This window comes from Pipistrellus hanaki (genome assembly GCF_964339955.1).
Source record: "Pipistrellus hanaki genome assembly, chromosome: 5".
Classification (NCBI taxonomy): domain Eukaryota; kingdom Metazoa; phylum Chordata; class Mammalia; order Chiroptera; family Vespertilionidae; genus Pipistrellus; species Pipistrellus hanaki.
The window spans coordinates 19876265-19891073 of NC_140507.1; the positions used below are offsets into that span (position 1 = coordinate 19876265).

Genomic DNA, 14809 nt, shown 5'->3' on the forward strand with positions numbered 1-14809 from the left:
CCTGAGGCGTAACAACTGATTGTGATGACCAGATCACAGATCTGCAAGAGGGTGGGGCATTGAACTATAAGTGGGCAGCGGAGAGCTACAGGAGGGTGCAGGGAAGCAAGCTATGAGGGTGGGGGGAAGTGGGGAGGGGGCAGGGGAAACTACAGGAGGGCAGGGCAGCAGGTGGAGAGCTACAGGAGGGCAGCAGTGACCTACTGGCGCACAGATTCGTGCTCAGGGCTACTAGTTAATCTATAAACTCCTTTCCCAGTTTAAAAATGCATATGTTCTACTTATAACTTAATTAGAACAGACCATTACACTATAACATATTTGTGGTCAGGGTTGAGGTTTTGTTTATTTTATTTTTTTATGTCCTTAATGTGGCACTTGGCATACAGTGGACCCTTAATGTACACTTACTAAGTTAACAAGTGATTGGGATGCTAGGAGTGGGAAGGAGAGAAGGAGTGAGATTTCCTTCACCTATTAGATACCCTGAGAGGCTAGATGATTATCATTATGATAATTAAAATAATAATACTAATAAAAATGGACACAATCATGTATCAGTCACTGAGCTAAGATCTTTGGGTGCCTCATCTCATTGATCTTCATGAAAACCCAATGAGGTTATAATGGTTTTGATGCCCATTTTATTAATTGGGAAGCTGAGGCTTAGGGATGGAGTCACTTGCCAGGATCCTGGAGGAAGGCTATACACAGGTAGCTGAGTGTGGGAGTGCGGCCAGATGCATGGCTTCCAAACTGAGTACTGAGGTTAAGGAACTCAGTGGTTCCTTTGGGCCTTTTGATGGGAAATGAGAGGTTGTGTGTGAGGGCTTAGGTCCTCACTGTCTTCATTGCAGGACAAAGTAGTGTTTTACATTAGATCACATTTGACAAAAGGGTTCAGCTATTAAAAGGTTTGAAAACCACTGGGCTATTAGATCCTTCCACCCCTGAGATTCTAGAAACCAAAGTGTCCAGCCTAAAGCCCAGAAAGCCCCAGAACTGCCTTGGAAAGGCCGTTTCTTCCCTTCCTTGGGGGCTCAGCAGAGGATCCGGCCTCCCGCTCACCTGCACAAGCTACACACGAAACACTTGGGGTGGTAGGTGCGGCCCAGGGCAGAGATGACCTCGCCGGTGATGAAGTCCCGGCAGCTGTCGCAGCGGGTTCCATAGAGCTGCTGGTAGTCCTGGGTGCAGATGTACTCCTGGTTCTTGAAAAAGAAGCCTGACTGGGCCAGGCCGCAGCCACACACTTGAGGAAACAGGAGAGAAAGAAGAGCAGATTGAGTCCAGGGAAGGTCTGCAAGCATGAGGGTCTTGTTGGAGACAAGGCCAGCATCTGATTTGGTCATGAATGACCAAAGAATGGTGGCACAGCCGAAACTGGTTTGGCTCAGTGGATAGAGCATTGGCCTGCGGACTGAAAGGTCCCAGGTTCAATTCCAGTCAAGGGCATGTACATTGGTTGCGGGCACATCCCCAGTAGGGGGTGTGCAGGAGATAGCTGGTTGATGTTTCTCTCTCATTGATGTTTCTAGCTCTCTGTCCCTTTCCCTTCCTCTCTGTAAAAAAATCAATAAAATATATTAAAAAAAAAAAAAAAGAATGGTGGCACATTAGACTCATGGTCTTTGGGGCCAGTTTTCCTTAAAGTATGGGCTGAAGACCACTCACATCAGGATCACCTGTTGGGCTTCTTAAAATGCAGGTGCTTGGGCTTGAATCAGACTCTCTAGGGCTGGGCCTGGGATCTGCATTTTAACACACTCCCCAGCTGATCTGGTGCACACCAACTGAGACCACTGATGTTATACAATCCTCTCAACAGTGAATGAAAATTTAAGGCCATGTGGCTCACACTATGCTACATGCTGATGTATCATGAATTTGATAAAGAATCATTCAGTCATAAAATTCCGGGGCAATTCTTACAAGCATGACTCTGGGCTAGGTGTTTTAGGTATGGGGACCATGTACTCCAAATCCCAAAACGGACTCAATTTACAGTGGCAGTGGGATGGATGATTTGAAGATTATAATCTGTCCTCATCACATCCAAAAAGGGTGCATCTGTTTCCAGGCATGAATGATAAACACAGTCCCCAAACTGTGAAGAGCTCATATGTGTATTGAGGAAGATCATACTGAGCATAAGTCATGGTGACAGGCCATGGGCTGGTGCAGGTAGAACATTCTGTGAGTAGGGAGCACAATCAGTGGGGGAGGCTTCTTGGAGGAGGTAGCTCTTACGTTGAACTTTGAAGAACAGAATAAGCTGAAGCATAGAGGCAGGAAGTTGCAAGTGATATTTGTATGGAGATGGGGCTGGGGAAGGAGTGCTGTTTTCAGGGATTGGAGGGCAGTACTACATGGAAATATTGACAGGCCGGTGGAGGAGGGCCCAGGTCTAGCTTTGTGCTATACTAAGAAGCTAGGAATTGTTTTTTCTTTAGTTTTTAAAACCATAAAGAAGTTATTTAAAAAAAAACAAAACATAGACATATACAAAAGTAGAGAGAAGATGTTAGTGATTCTTCATTACTGAGTTGCAAAAATGATCAACTGTCTTGGTAGCTTTTGAATAGAGAGGCAACATGATTTTATGAGGCATTTCATTAGGTTTTGGGGATGTCCTTTTGGACAACATGAAGATGTATACAACAGAGAACAGAAGAGTAGGTGGATATAATCATAGGTGAACAACTGAATCACACGTGACTGTTCCTCGAAAGAACTTAGAAAGGTGGGAAATGAGATTTCCTCGAGAGTGGAGTTATGAAATCAATACATAATGGGCAGAGCAGAAAGAGGCAAAGTTTCTTCTAAGAGATCGAATGGCTCTCAGGGCCACCAGAACTTCTGAGTGTATTGATCCAGCTAAAGCAAGGATGGGCCCTGGCTGGTTTGGCTCAGTGAAATGAGCATTGGCCTGCAGACTGAAGGTTCCTGGGTTCCATTCCAGTCAAGGGCACATGCGTAGGTTGCAGGCTCAGTCCCCACCCAGTGGGGAGTGTGCGGGAGGCATCCAATCATTGATTCTCTCTTATCATTAATGTTTCTGTTTCTTTCTCCCTCTCCCTTCCTCTCTGAGGTCATTAAAAATATATTTTAAGAAATGATAAAGCAAGGATGGGCCAGCCAGAAAGGGGCTGGTCGGCAATCAGAGGCCTCTGGAGAGTCCATTCAAACCCTCAGACCAGCTCTCTTGTTCTGAGTACATTCATCAAACAGCTGTCTGATCATTTGACTTTCTACATAGATTGCCTTTGGGAGAGAAATGGCTGGTTAGAGTAACATGCACAGTGGTCGGCAAACTCATCAGTCAGCAGAGCCAAATAACAACAGTATACAATTGAAATTTCTTTTGAGAGCCTAATTTTTTAAACTTAAACTTCTTCTAATGGCACTTCAAAATAGACTTGCCCAGGCCATGGTATTATGGAAGAGCCACACTCAAGGGGCCAAAGAGCCGCATGTGCTTGAGAGCCGCGGTTTGCCGACCACTGCACTAGAACAATGGGGAGTCACAGCTCTTGTTTACGTTAATAAACAGGCCCTCTGGTTTTCTACATTGGTTTCCTGAGTATTTTATTAGCATGAGTAAACTTTCTCAAGTGTGGCCAATAGTGGGGGAACCAATGAGACAGAGTTTCCAAGCCTGTAAGTGTGAGGACCTGGCTTGGACTGAGTGACATCACCCCAGTGAATACCACCCCATCTTGAATAAGGAAAGTTGTTCTGCAAAAGCAGCCAGGTTAAAATAGGAGTGAATTCCAGGTGGATGCCAGAAATATTTCGCAAGTGTTTGTTCACCTTGCAGGCCAGAGGCTGGCTTCCAGGGCCAGGGAGAGTGAGGAGGGCAGCCCCAGATGTCACCGCCCCAGGGGGCCAGGGCAGCACAGCAGGAGACATAGTGGTCTGGTGGGAGTCAGGCCCCCTGGGCTTTGGTCTTGTCCTGCCACTAACTCTCTGGGTGACGATGAACTTGGCCCTCTCTTGTCTGGGGCCTCAGTTTAATTATATGTAAAATGACCTGAGCTTTTCTTTGACTACTATCCTGTGAGTCCAGGGAGAAGGAGAGCTTCCTTCAGGGCTCATGATCAGCCTAAACGTTTTAAACTCAGTGTGAGGTAGAGCTGGAGGCCCTGAAGCCCACCCCTGTGGAGAAGCAGGGTGAGTGAGTGGAAGTGGTGGTAAAGGTGAGCCGTGGGGAAGGGTTCTTCCTCCATCAGACTTCATGAAAATTCATCACATCAAACAATGCCGGGCCTGGAGGGCAGGCAAGGCCAGAGTACAGGCTGTTCTGAGGTATGCAGGTGGCCGATCAATTGACTTCATGGCTGTGGAATTAGTTAGGTCATGGCTTACGACCTCATTGGAAACAGCTCCTGTTTTTTCCCTTCTTTTCTCTCTTTTGTTTCCCCGTCAACTCCACCCCCGGAGTCACCTCTCCCAGTGGAGAAAACCAGGAGGCCACAAGAAAACTTAGAACAATGAGTTCCTTCTTTTCCCCCAAGGAGCTAAAGGAGGAAGTTTTTGGTAGAAAGGATGCTAAGGCTGATAAGAATCTCAGGGGCTCCTGGAAATACAGTGGGGAGCATGGGGATGGAAGGCGAGCTGGCCCACGACAGGTGTCTCTGGGGAGGCCTCACAGAGGGTCTGTAGTGCAGAACTGATGTGGAATCAGCATACCCAGAAAAGTCATTATTCCGGGAATCGAAAATATAAAATCTTGCCCTGGCCTGTTTGGCTCAGTGGATAGAGCATCAGCCTGGGGACTGAAAAGTCCCAGGTAAGATTCTGATCAAGGGCACATGCCTGGGTTGGGGGCTGATCTCCAGTGTGGGGCTTGCAGGAGGCAGCCAATCATTGATTCTCTGTCATCATTGATGTTTCTATCCCTTTCTCCCTCTCCCTTTCTCTCTGAAATCAATAATATAATCTTAATTTTATTTTTATTTATTTATTTATATTTTATTGATTTTTTTACAGAGAGGAAAGGAGAGAGAGAGCTAGAAACGTTGATGAGAGAGAAACATTGACCAGCTGCCTCTTGCACATCCCCTACCAGGGATGTGCCCGCAACCAAGGTACATACCCTTGACCAGAATCGAACCCGGGACCTTTCAGTCCGCAGACCGACGCTCTACCACTGAGCCGGTTTCGGCAATAATATAATCTTAATTTTAAAGAGAAGCAGCTCAAATGCTTTGACAATAGACAGAATATGAAAAGTTAGAAGTGCTTTGAGAAAATGGAGAATAAATGCTCTCTGTGAATACAGAGCCTAGAAGGACTTACACACAGCTTGGGCACGTTTCAGTGGAACATGTACTGTTTCGTGGATCACTGCCCATGTTCCTATTCTACCTCTCAGATATGACTTTGAAAAAGTTGCCTCACCTTTCTGGAGCTCAGTTGCCTCATTTATAAAATGAGGTGGTTAGGAGGTAACTGAGGACATGTCCAGATCTGAGAGTTCAGAATTCTGGCATATAATTCTGTTGATTTTCAACTTTTTAAACAAGACTGAGTTTCATGAAACTTCAAAATCAAAGCATTAGAATAGCCCCTGAGGGTGATCTAGCTCATTACTTAAAATATTTAGATTATGAAATACATTATGCATGCAGAAAATGTATAAAATGTGTATGTACCATTTAAAGAAGAAAAATAAAATTCACTGCTAGGTATCTGCTGCCAAGTTTACTAAATAGAGCATGACCAGCACCTCGGGAGCCTATTTGCCTCTCCCTAAAGCATCCCTGTCCCACATTATCCCAAAATGTATGTTGTTGTTCCCTTGCTTTTCTTTAGTTTCACCACCTGTGATGTATCCACAAACAATATAGGGGGGATTACGGATAGATATTTTGATACAAGTTTTATTCTCTTCTACCCAGTGCCAAAGTTGGTACAGCTGTGTCTCAGTATTGTCTCCTTCTCCAGAGCCAGTTCTAGACCTTGAGAGTAAGACCTTTGGAAGGGAAATCTCAGGCCTCCTATTAGATTCCTGCTTTGGCCAGGCTCCAGGCTTCGCCTCCTGCTCTCCGTGATCCCCATAGCCACGAAGGTAAAAGCTCAAGGTCTCCCAGGTTTAGCATAAACCGTCAGGATTAAATCTAGCATTGGCAGTCCCAGCAGGATTTCTGCTTTTATTTTTACTTCTCACCTCTTCCTTTCATGTCAGCACAGTAGTGTGTATTAAAAAAGTTGTAAAAGAAATTCATAGAGATTTTAGATTTCTCAAATGAGAAGGTTATTTAGTGTAACTAATCCCTGGAAACAAAATCCTCTCATTTGTTTCATCTCTAACTAAGCAAGTTGACATTGACAATGATACTCCTTTCTTCCTCCTTAGAGTCCTCATTAAAAAAGATTCTCCCACCTCCCTGTGACAGACGTCAAAATGGTCAAATTCCTTCCTTCTCTGCATTCACACCCTAGAAATCTGATCTGCAGATCCACCCAGAAAAGGCAACGTTTATTTCTCAGTGATCTTTTTCTTTCTCTTTCTTCCTTTTCTTTACAGATTTTCTTATGTATTATTATTGTTTTCCTACTAGTTAACAAAATTATACAGGTTTCAGGTGCACAATTCTACAACACATCATCTGTACACTGTATTGTGTGTTCACCAGCCCAAGTTAATTCTCTGTTCATTACCATTTACCCCTGCCCCCTTCCCTCTCACCCCCATCCTTATCCACCTCCCTTTTCTCCTCCCTCCAGTATTTCTCCATAATCTTGAGTCTGGGTTGGCCATTTGACTTGCTTTAGCCAATGGGACATTAAAAAGTGTGACAGAAGCTGAGGTTTGAATTCTGAGACCACCATGCAAATGAGTCCAAGCCAAGCAGCTGGAGGATGAGGAGCCATATGGAGCCACTCAGGTCAACAGACTGCCAACACAGCCAGCTGACCTACCACATCATCATGATGAGGAAGGTAGAGATAAGCAGAGCCAGCTCAGCCCAGTTAACCCAGAGACTCATGAGCTAAAAGATTGTTTTAAACGACTGAATTTTGGAATAAAAAAAGACAACAGATACATTCTCTTAAGACTATAATTGCAGAGTCATAGCTCAAACCTCCTTATAACAATTCTATTATCTTTGTCCTAGCTCAATTTCTGGTGATATAAAAATGGTCACTCACCAAGATACTCTTGCAGGTCATCTTACATTAAAGGGGTCTGCAAATTCTCAATATAAAATTTAAATCACATCAATTAAAATACACCCCATTTATGCTTCCATAAACAAATTAAGGAATATTTAATTTGTTTGCTCAGCGCTGAATTCAGTTAGGTCCCAAGGAAAGAAATCCAGGATTTTCCCCAGTGGCAGGGGAAGTCAGTCTCAGATACATGAGGCTGAGGTTGGAAGCAGTTACCAGAATGAAAGGATCTAGAGGTTTTAATTGACCTTAAATTCAATATACATCAGTGATGTGGAGTGACTCCTCAGGAAGTATTAGTCGCGTTAATGCAGTTCTTCACACTGTCATAGAATAAATGTTCACCTCAGAGCCATGTTGAATTTTAGCTAGGACAGTTTGCTTTTTCATTCACTGTCAAATGGATTTTTAGGCACAGGGCAGGATTTTTTTTTAAGAGGTGTAAGGTAAGCTTGCAGGGTTGCCTTTTTCCTCCTGGGTCAACACTATCATTCTGGGGTCACCAGACTCCCTCCCTCTCCTCCATATCCCAGCACTTCCCATCCCCTACCCTCCCTCTTCACTCCATACTGCTCAAGGAAAGTCTCTTTAGGTCTCTCTCTCTCTCTCTCTCTCTCTCTCTCTCTCTCTCTCTCTCTCTCTCTCTCTCCCCTGTATTTGTTTTGCCTATCTCTGTTTCATGTCCCTAGGATGGGAGCAGGGCCAGGAATTGGAGAAGGAAGCTGGGAATTTGGACCTCCTACCTTGACAGGTGAAGCATCTGATGTGGAAGTGGTTATTGTGGACTCGAACCACTTCCCCTTTGCAGGTGTCTCCACATCGGTAGCACTGGATGGCATTCGAGCTGCCCCGGGGATTGTAAGGATTCTGTTGATAAGGAACTGTAAGAAGAAACAAAGTGATCACCATCCAGAAGGCTCTCATTCTTTACAAAGTCTGCCATAAGACATCATTATAATGATAACTGGAAGAAAAAGCAGAAAGGGTGCAAATGCTGAGCAAAGTATCTTCAGTACATCATCAGGCTGAATATGCCATCTCAGGCATCATTAGAAGGGAGTGGCATTAAGATGGGAGTCCGTAAATCTCCTTAGGCAGGCAAAGACTCAAGCATAAACTTTTCTTGCAACAAAAGAGGCCAAATTCACAAATGAATAAAAATAAAAGAGGAAGTAGAGTATTTTAAGTTAAATAATCCAGAAATATTATACCATTTTAGGGTGATCTCTGGATCAAAGCCGGGATTCCTTCTCAAATAGAATTTAGGGCTTGCAGTTGTCTCAAGGGTCACAAAGAGATGGGTGGCTGACAATGGGCCTTTTTGTTATATCCCCTCTTGTACCTCGGTTTTCACATCTAGAATATGGGTGTGGTCAGTGGTGGCACAGACTTTCCATAAAAGAGGCACAAAAGGAGGCAGTCTAGTTGGAAGGAGGTTGACAAGGGGACTCATCTTAAACATGCCTTTGAACAGCACTTTTGTAGCATTGAGAAGAAGTCAAAAGTGCATAACTGAGAGAAAAGAGGTGATGGAGGTTTGAAGGGGCTGCAGTCACTGGGGGTTGGAGCTCAGTGGGCTGCATTTAACGGAGTTCGGTGTTCAAGAGCTCTACTAGCATATTGAGTCTTTTGTTCTCTTGCTGTGGCCTTTTCATGGCTACCTTTCTAAATCTCCCTTCCCTGAGGTAGACTTTGCTTGACCATTCTAAAATCTGCTCTCCTGAGATTTAATCACCTGCCTAGAACTCGAAATATCAGGGTTGGGAGGGATATTAGCAGCTGTCAGTTCCAACCTCATTATGTGTGAACTGTTGGAATAACTGTGCTAGTGAGGAACTGAGTTTTCTCTTCTATAGGAAGACCCCAGTGGCACCCTGAAAGAATCACTGTTACTTCATTCTCCCTCAAAGTGGAAAAGTCCCAAAACTTCTACTCATTCTCTATTAGGGCAAGGCTCACTCTTGTCCTGGCTATAAAGATGATCTGATTGAAGGGAAATTGGTGTCTCTTTAAAATTAATTATTAGAAAAGCAAAGACTATTTATTCAAAGGTCGCTATAGTAAGGGAGTCAGCCCCCATCACTGGCGTTTTGGTCGAGACTCAAACGCGGGCAGAGAAGTGGGAAAGCTTTCTGGTGGGAAAGGAAAAGATCCAGGTTTTCCTGACTGGTGGCTGTGGGCCTGGGAAAGTTCTAGGAGGCCAGGTAAAAGTAGGGTGTCCTATGTGACTGGTTAGGGGTACACATTTGACTCTCTCTGGTTGGTCCTAAGTTGGAAGCAAGGACAAAAATTAGGGATGAGATATGGGTGTTTTACTGATTTTTTCCCCCATTCAATATTATATTCATTTCAGATATGCAGAATGCTGGTTTGACATTTATATAATTTACAATTCTGATATCCACCTGGCAATACATCATTTACAGTAGTATTGACTATATTCCTTATGCTGTGCTTTACATCCCTGTGACTATTTTGTTGCTACCAAATTTGTACTTCTCCATCCTTCTTGGTGTCTATCATTTAGACATGCTGATAAGGAAAACTGTCTAAACTCTGAATAAGCATATTATAAGTTATTCTGATTTACAGGAACCTTGAGCTGCCAGGGAACTTAGAGATCACCTAGTTCAGGGGTTCTGTACCTAGTGTGATAGTTGTTATGTCTGTTCACTGAAATTTGAATCTGTTATTCTAGGCACATGAATGATTGTACATGATGACTTGCTTGGCAATGAAATGTAAATGGAAGTTGTATGTCACTGCTAATAAAAAGCTCTACATGCCACTATGTGACCTGCCATGTTGCATTCCCCATAGCCCAACATCTAATGATACCTCACTTGGTGTGTAGGGACAGGTCAGCTTAGATCCCTGATTTAGCAGTCTAACCCAGGATGATCAACTACCAAGAGCAAGGAAACATTTTTGCGGTTATAGCCTATAAGATTTTTTTGTTGCTGCAGCATATCCTAATACACCTGGGTTTAATACATCTTGCTAATTAAATATAAAATTTGGTGTTACGTACATTTTCCTATAGCATTCTTCAGATTTTCAAAGATTATCTCTGTAACCCACCCTCCTCTTTTTAAAGACATAGAACAGGAAAGAAGGGCTTTTGATTATCTTCTTACTTAAAGGGATCCTGAATCATATCTGTTCTGTAGAGCAAAGAGCTACCTCCTTAGCCCTGATGGTTAGTTACCTCTGATAACTTTGCTATCTGAGGTAAGAGAATAATACCTTCACAGTCTTTCTTTCATGGAATTCATGCCTCTTAGTCAACTCTTTCCTGTTTTTAATTTAAGACACGAATTAAATGAGTTAGCTAGTTAACTAAATCACAAGTTAACCTATTAAATGGATTAATACAATAAATATCAAAAAGTACATCATGACCATCATATTCTCCCCACAGCTCAGTGCAATTCTTCCTTCCTCCCAAGAATGTCCATAAACATTCTTTTTAGTCCCATTTCCTTTTCTTCTCCTCCTGTTCCATATCCTTGGAAAATATTTCATTCTCCCCTCTGTGCCTAGTTTGTGAAAAAAAAATATGACCTTGTTTATATGAACAGTGTGGTGATCTGCCATTGCTGAGGGAAACAAAGCTATTGTACAAGTCTGAAAATAACAACAAATAGTATAATCATCCCCAATGATTAGAGCTCTAGAAATATCCACAAGTCTCTCCAGAATCACTGCACAAATTTTCATCTACTTCTTTTAACTTATCTTATTTCTCAAGAACCAACTTACAAGATCAATTAGAATTTTCCTGATTTGATTTTCTGGGGAAATGAATTTGTGATCATGGTCTTTAGTAATAACCATCTTTGAACAACTTAGATAAAAAGGCAAAAAATCAGGGTGAGGGGATGGATTGGGAAAATGGGCTTTCTTGGACCATTTACTGATGGTGCCCCCTGCCTTGACTTCATTGCATCTCTCAGGATGAGGTTACTGCTTTGGTGATGCTGACTGTGGCTGGACATCCACAACTGTCTGAATTTTGTACAAAGTCCCATGAACAGAAATGCATGCATCACTGGTGTGAGTTCTTCCAGATTGCTGATGTAAGCTGTGATTATAAAAGGGCAGCAGTGTAGCAAGATTTGAGCTTTAAGATGTATGAAGACCTTTCCTTATCCAGACAGTACAGATAGAACTCTGGTGGTCCAGGGAAGCTATGCCACATCTGATCCTGGAAGCCACCTCACTTCCAGTAACATTTTGTATCGTTGGCTAATTAAATCAGCAACCTAATCTTATTCTCTGTGTGAGGAGGTATGTATGGAGGATATATTTCTTCCCACAGATCTATAACCCCCTAACATTTTATTGTTGATTTTCTGCTGGTTATTATTTCTACTGATTAAAAAAAAAATCAAGTACTTAAAAAAAATTTCTTTATTGATTAAGGTATTCATATTTATCCTCATCCCCCCATTCTCATCTGTAACCCTTCCCCATGCATGCCCCTACCCCACTGTTATCTGTGACCACTGGTTAGGCTTATATGCATGCACACAAGTCCTTTGGTTGATCTCTCCCCCCCACCCCTACCCTTCCTCTGAGGCCTGACAGTCTGATCAATGCTTCCCTGTCTCTGGGTCTGTTTTTGTTCATCAGTTTATGTTGTTCATTATTTCCCATAGATGAGTGAGATCATGTGATACTAGAAATACATATATAAGAACAGAAAATGAGAGAAGCAATAATGGTTATGCTGAGAGGCAAATGAATCAGTCTGTAGTGAGTTTCTTTCTGGGCCAACAGTTCTTTTGAGTCCCAATTTCAATGTCAAACAATTCCTTATGTGTACATGTCAGCAATGATATTTCAGTTCTGGATGGTGGACAAATGGTGGTAATGCAGGTCTGACCCTGTCAGAAAGTCACATGATTTATAACATTTGTCTCATGGCAAATGTCTTTTTTATTCTAAATTGACTTACACATGAATTTTTGAATTGCTTCATGTGTTAGGAACTATCCTTGAGAGCAAGGTTTGAGAGTAGCCACAGCCTCAAAGGACATTAGCTCTGCTAACTTGTGAAATAATCTACAAAGTTAAAAAGTTTAGACACATAAGTCATATGATGTTTCTGACATGTGTGCAGGAAATCTCTGGCTCTGTTTAATGTTATTTGGCCAATAAAGGGCATGCGGGAGAGACATTCCCAGTTACTAGTCCTTAAGCGGTGCTGGCCGAGTTATGGAAATAAATGTTCTATATCTATGTTGTCTAATATAATAATCACTAGCCCTATGTGGCCATTGGGCACTTGAAATATAGTCAGTATAACTGAAGTACTTAATCTTAAATTAAATTAAACTTAATTAATATAAACTTACATTTAAATAGCCACAGGTGGCTAGTGGCTGCCATAGTAGAAACTAAAGCCTCAGAGCTTCACAAATGGAATACTAGGCATTGAGAGGGGACAGAACCCGAAACCTGGTTGAATTCTATTTATATAAAAATAACATGTGCAAATTAATTCAGGAATACCACCTCAGACTTAAATTGTGTTTTATTTGTGTGTGTGTGTGTGTGTGTGTGTGTGTTTTATCCCTGAAGAGTTTTAAAGATGTATTTAAAAAATAATTTGCAGTAGGAAACATTACACACACATTCACCCATCCTGAATTTGATTTGGAAACAAAAGATACTGATTAAAAAAAAAGAAAAATCACAGATTTTCAGGCACCGCAGGAGTGAACAATCTTAATCTTTCCAAAAATAGAAGCAAGAAAATCAGTTGGCGATGGCTGTCAGTATAATTTTTTAAGACAGAAAATTAGCTAGTCAATGTCTAGGAGATTAAAAATTAAAGGTCTGAAACACTGAGTCCTCTTTTATACACATACCAAGTCTTTAGCTTTCTAAAAGCAAATACAGTTTAATTCCATAATTAAATTTGCGAGTAAAGCTTTTCCCAAATGTTACAAAGATAATTTAAAATTGTTGGAGCACAACAGATTTGAAGGGGAGGGGCGATGGCCTCCTGGTGAGGTAAAAGGAACTGTGTGTTGAACAATTCAGCATCCAGTTCCCTCACCTGGCTGTTCCTCCTTCACCCTGTTCTTCATCTGCTGTGTTTCTCTCTCATAGACAGAGCTGGGGGAAACCTGGGTTCTAATTCCCTATCTGCTGATACCTAGCTTTTAATGGTGAGAAAATCATCTAACATCTCCTGGCCCTTATTCCCTCTATAGTCACTGAGGAGCTTGGACACATGATTTATAAAATTCCCTCCAATTAAAAAAAAATGAAACCAGAAGCATGAATATATGAAACAGACTGGCCAGTGCCCAAGGGGAGGGGATGGGGGTGACTGGATAAAGAAGTTAAAGGAAATAGCTAAAGAACAAATATGCATAATCATGGACATGGACAATAATTTGGTAAAAGCCAAGGAATGGGGAGATGAGGGTGGTTGGAGGTGGGCAAATAGGGGAGGGAGAGAAAGGGAACTACTACAATGTCAACATTAAAATTAAAAATAGGGGGATAAGAAGAAATAAACCAAAGAACTTATCCTATATAATAAAGAGGTAATATGCAAATTGACCCTCACACCATCATGTCACAAGGTGGCCATCTCATGTTGCCACAAAATGCTCACCCTCACGTAATCACAAGATGGCTGCTCCCACATCCTCACAAGATGGCTGCCCCCACATTGTTATAAGATGGCTGGCAGGGGAGGGCAGTTGGGGGATGACCAGGTCTGAAGGGGAGGGCAGTTGGGGAGGACTAGGCCTGCAGGGAGGGCAGTTGGGAGTGATCGGGCCAGCAAGGGAGGGAAGTTGGGGGCAACTAGGCCTGCAGAGGAGGACAATTGTGGGGGACCAGGCCTGCAGGGGAGGGCAGTTGGGGGTGATTGGGCTAGCACAGGAGTGGTTAGATGTCAATCAGGCTGGAAGGGGAACAGTTAGGGGGCTATCAGGCTGGCAGGCAGAGTGGTTAGGGGCAATCAGGCAGCCAGGCAGGCGAGTGATTAGGAGCCAGCAGTCCCTGATAGGGATGTCCCCTGAGGGGTCCCAGATTGGAGAGAGTGCAGGCTGGGCTGAGATACAAGACTCCCCCTTCTCCCCCCCATTGCATGAATTTCTTGCACCGGGCCTCTAATATACTTATATACATAGCCCTTGGACATGGGTAATAGGCTAGTGAAGACTTGGGTAGGGAGGGAGGGACTGGGTGGAGGGGAGGAAGGGAAGGAAATGAGAGATCTCTGTAATACTATTAATAATCAAAATATATTGAAAATAAAATAAAAACAAAAACAGATAAGTAAATATAACATCACCCATTTATAAATTCATATGCAACACATCCCTAGTGTTTCCTGGTCAGCATAAGGTATTTGTTAATCTTACCTGAATTTTACTAGTGTTTTTAATAATAAATTCCTATATACAAACAAACAAAAATTGATTCTGGCTCTGTGAGTCCTTTTCTGTGCTTCTTTCTTCCCCTCCACACACTCTTCTTATCACTAACTGGTCTCACTTTTAAACTGTGTTATATGTTATCAGATTTATTAGTCACTTTTAAAAGCAGATAATGGCATGCTTCCTCTCTCATAAAAACATGACCTAAGTTACGTTCTCTTTAC

The 14809-nt window shown here is 42.5% G+C and overlaps 1 protein-coding gene across 5 annotated transcripts in view; it reads right to left on the minus strand.

Annotated features, from left to right (window-relative positions):
* ABLIM3 (actin binding LIM protein family member 3) overlaps window positions 1-14809 on the minus strand; it is a 102318-nt gene that overhangs the window by 54099 nt on the left and 33410 nt on the right. For all 5 annotated transcript variants that reach the window (XR_014795027.1, XR_014795028.1, XR_014795029.1 and 2 more), the window contains exons 2-3: window positions 7923-8060; window positions 1069-1252 (exon numbers count right to left, since the gene is read on the minus strand). Coding sequence is in view for 1 of the 5 variants with exons in the window: in XM_084884220.1 (XP_084740346.1) it covers window positions 1069-1252; window positions 7923-8060 (322 nt within the window). In the remaining 4 variants the exon portion in view is untranslated. The remainder of the gene's footprint in view (window positions 1-1068; window positions 1253-7922; window positions 8061-14809) is intronic.